Source organism: Mesitornis unicolor, unplaced genomic scaffold (assembly GCF_000695765.1).
Source record: "Mesitornis unicolor isolate BGI_N332 unplaced genomic scaffold, ASM69576v1 scaffold21190, whole genome shotgun sequence".
NCBI lineage: Eukaryota > Metazoa > Chordata > Aves > Mesitornithiformes > Mesitornithidae > Mesitornis > Mesitornis unicolor.
Genome location: NW_010160605.1, coordinates 12,544 through 16,450, shown reverse-complemented (window position 1 = coordinate 16,450; position 3,907 = coordinate 12,544). Strand labels below are relative to the sequence as shown.

At 41.4% G+C, this 3,907-nt stretch overlaps 1 protein-coding gene across 1 annotated transcript in view; it reads left to right on the top strand.

Annotated features, from left to right (window-relative positions):
- Nucleotides 1–515, top strand: part of LOC104545342 (potassium voltage-gated channel subfamily V member 2-like) — a 6,080-nt gene extending 5,565 nt beyond the window's left edge. The window contains exon 2 of the mRNA XM_010190460.1: nucleotides 240–515. Within this exon, the coding sequence (XP_010188762.1) occupies nucleotides 240–515 (276 nt within the window). The remainder of the gene's footprint in view (nucleotides 1–239) is intronic.
- Nucleotides 516–3,907: the final 3,392 nt, after the last annotated feature.

Below are 3,907 nucleotides of genomic sequence, written 5' to 3'. Positions count from 1 at the left end.
AGGACAAACCTTTTAAAAATGCTCCCAAATGGAGCCAAACTGCATTGTTGTCTTTCTTTACTGCATGAGATATATTTTTTAATTAGGGATTTTTCCATAAGAGGGACAGTACATTAAAAAAAGCATCAGAGAGTATATCAGATTCATGATACAAAAAAGCTAACTTATCTCTGATCCTTGAATGTATCTGTTTGTATGTTTCTTCTCAGCTAATAAGCTGAATGTTGGTTTGCCTGTAGGTCAGCATCTCTACAGTGGGATATGGAGATATGTGCCCAGAAACTCACCTTGGCCGCCTGTTTGCTTTCCTCTGCATTGCGTTTGGGATAATCCTGAATGGCATGCCCATCTCCATTCTCTACAACAAATTCTCAGACTATTACAGTAAGCTGAAGGCCTATGAGTACACGGCTCTCAAGAAAGAAAGGGGGAAGGTGGACTTCACACGGAGAGCCATGAAGAAAATATCTGAATGCTGCGGAGAAGATGCAAGCCACCCTTTGTCACAGCACTGATACAGCCCGTGCTTTGGATATTGGGAGGGAACAGAGAAGCCAAAGGAGAAAGAAGAAAAGCAGACCAGCCAAGCCAACTGAAGATAAACTGAAAAGGCCAAAAGTAACAAAAGTTGAGTGTGAAATCTGTTTTGAAGGGGGTTATTTTCAAAAGAAAAAAGGCTCAGATTACAACAACAGATATTTTTTCTGGCTTTGCTAGGCTGTGAGCATCACTTAAGTGCTCATCAACTATTTGGAATTACATTCTTCAGATTAACCACCCAGAAACTCTGAATTAGACCCACACAAAGATGTAACCCCCTGCTACTAGACACACAATAAAGACTCACCATAAGCAAACCAAAGGAAAACAAATTGCTGCCATTAAGTTTCAGCTGCCTCACTGCTGTCAAGGCAGTCTCAAAAATTAAACAAATAGAATACCCAGTATACTGACTTCATTGCTGAAATTGGTTTTGCACCAGATTTTAAAAACAGGAAAACAGCCTAGAGCATTTAGCTGAATATTAGCAGTATCTATACTCCTTAAGCTTTCAGCTTCTGCTTCCACTGTCAGATAGCTATGCTTTCTTATTCCAATTTTATTTTTTAAATGCGCCCCTGCAAATTACTCCCATTTTCATACCTAGGCAAGCATCACACTACTTTTAGTATTTTCCCCCACCATCACTTCAATAATCATCTTTCATTATGCCAAGAACTAGTGAAGAACCCTGGTGTCTAAGCAGAACAAAGTCATTGAGCAATTTTGAAAGCATTTCCAAATCTAAACCTTCTTTAGGTATAGGATTGATAAACTTCATTTGTTTTACAGCATTTGATATATCTGTTCATTGACTTGTTAGAATAATAATAGGCCTGTCATGGGGCATGAGTGTCAAAGCAGCATTTTTTAAAAGATCAAATGAAAAATATAATGGATAATATCTCATAAAGACTTTTCATACAGAGGATATCAACACTTATCTGTAACCAATTTTAAATATAATTTGAAGTCAAGATGCTTTGTCTGGTACATACAGCCATTAAGGACACCTTAGCTCATCCCCATAGTACCTTCCTTCCTAAGATTAATGAGACTTCTTGCACAGTTGGACGCAATTTCTCAGGTATCAGAAACTCACCCCAAACCCCACACAACAAGTTACAACAATTAAATGGAATCAGAATTACCTTTATTAGTTAGCAGCATATCAGGAGTATTCTTTTTACATAAGAGCAGTCATACCAGTTTAGAAACAGTATCCTTTATTTTGATACTCAGATACAAACAGTGTAAAAAAAAATAAAAAAGCGTAACATAAAGAAGCAATGGTAACAGCCACTGATATGACTCATGGCTGTTACTCAGCAGCACTCTTTCTGCAAAACAGCCTAACGGCAGAGATGCATTTTAAAATTCTTAAACTCTCACGTTGTGTCTGTGCTGCCCTGCTGAATGCAAATGGCTGCATTCAAATCTCAGAGCCACACTGGAGACAATGGTGTGAAGCTCACTCTTGGGACAGCTGAGGGTGAAAAAGTTCATTAATTTTGCCACAACCATGTAAATTGTGTCTGACATAGGGACATACCTCCTTTCGATGGTGAGAAGGTAATTAGTAACCAAGTTGCTCTTCTCATTCTCTACCTCCAGACAAATGTATCATAAGCCCATCTGTCATTTTGTTCTTTAGGAATGACAGTCAGCACATTGTGTGCTGATCAGCTCTGTTAAAAGCTAAACCATGTCTTTAAGGCACAGCTGAGCCCTGGGAGTTGAATGTGATAGATGTTTGCTGTTCTGGACTGCACACAATGCAGCAGGTGCAACCCTGACACAGACTGAGAATAGTTGCTTTACTTCGGCTCTAGGGATGATACAAATTTGCATGCCCTTCTGCACAGCAACAACAGGATGAGGAGCTTCCTGAAACCACAGGAAGCCACTTTCTTAGATCCCCACTGTGGTTCAGTGAGGTGACAGGCTATAAACATGAAAAAACACAACTGTGCTTTATTTTTAACATGAAGCTTGGGTTAGACCCATGAAAAGGACTTAAATGTTGGTGATTACCCAAGTTTCCCAGATATGGGACACCCCAAATTAATTTTCTTGTCTGAAGGAATCAGTACTTGCATGTACTATGCAGATGGGATGCAGATGCTTGGCCTTGCACAGCAAGCTCAGCAGCTTTTTGCCACCTAGAGAAAACCAGTGCCTGAGCACTTTGCTGAGGCTGGACTTCCTCAGAGCTTCAGGCTTGACACAAATCACCAGCCTTGTTTTCCACCCCGCTTGCCTCACATGCAGCACCACTTCAAGTAGATATACTTTAAGATAAGTAAGGGAATGCTTTCCACATGAAACATGAGCAGGATAAAAAGGGCTGGTCTCTCTTTTAATCAGGAGTCAGAATTGAATGGACTTGGCCAGTGCTTTTTTCTCTGCTCAACAAGATTTTAATGCACAAGTCCCATAGGACTGCTCTAACTGTGCAAATACAGCTTGGAGCGGGTCTCTCCCACTCCTCAAGCTGAAGCTGTTCCACTATGCACCGAGTAAATAATGACCCACCAGGAGACAGTAAAAGAAAGACTGTTTGGCTTGGCGTTTGCAGTGCTCAGCTGGGTGGAAAGGTGTGGGTCACAGGCTCTGCTTCAATAAAAAGCTATGAAATTACACTGACCAAGCAGCAAAATCTGTCCAAACACTCAGTCTCATCTGGCCCAAGCAATCTTTGGTTGAAGGATTTAGTCTAAGACTCCAGAGTCAGTCCCCACATGCTGCAAAGGCAAAACTCTCACTTACAGTACCCTACAGAATAATGGCTGTGGGCCAAAACACTTCCCAACATGGAGAAGACATTTCTGGTATGGAAATTGGAGAAGACACTTCTCAGGAGAAGATGGTAATTAGCACCACCAGGTCCTGTATGGGTTCTCTGAACACTGAGGACAGCACACCTCTGGCATCTCATCTTACCTAGTGGCTGCCTCACTCTATTCCTTGTCAATGCACTTTGCTCTCCCTCATCTCTCCTTCATCCAGTACCACCATCTCACTGATGGCAGCTTTGGTACCTTTTTGATTCCTTTATGCAACATACAGATGTGACGGTTTGGGGGAGCAGGGTTAGATTCTTGATTGGTTCATGACCTAGCTCAGTTCAGAGACCTGACTAATGCTAGAGTTGGCACAAGACACATAGTACAGGTGTGCAGTCTGGAGGAAGACCTCTGGCACCTGGCACATGAAATATTAAGCAGAACACTACACAAAGTTGCTGTTTCTCTGTTTTGTTATACCTGACTCACCTGTCCTGCTGCATTTAGCAGGTGAATGTGTCCTTAGTGGAGTAAAGCGTTTTCCATCAAACTAGAAGTTAGTGTTTGTTTTGTTTGTTTGT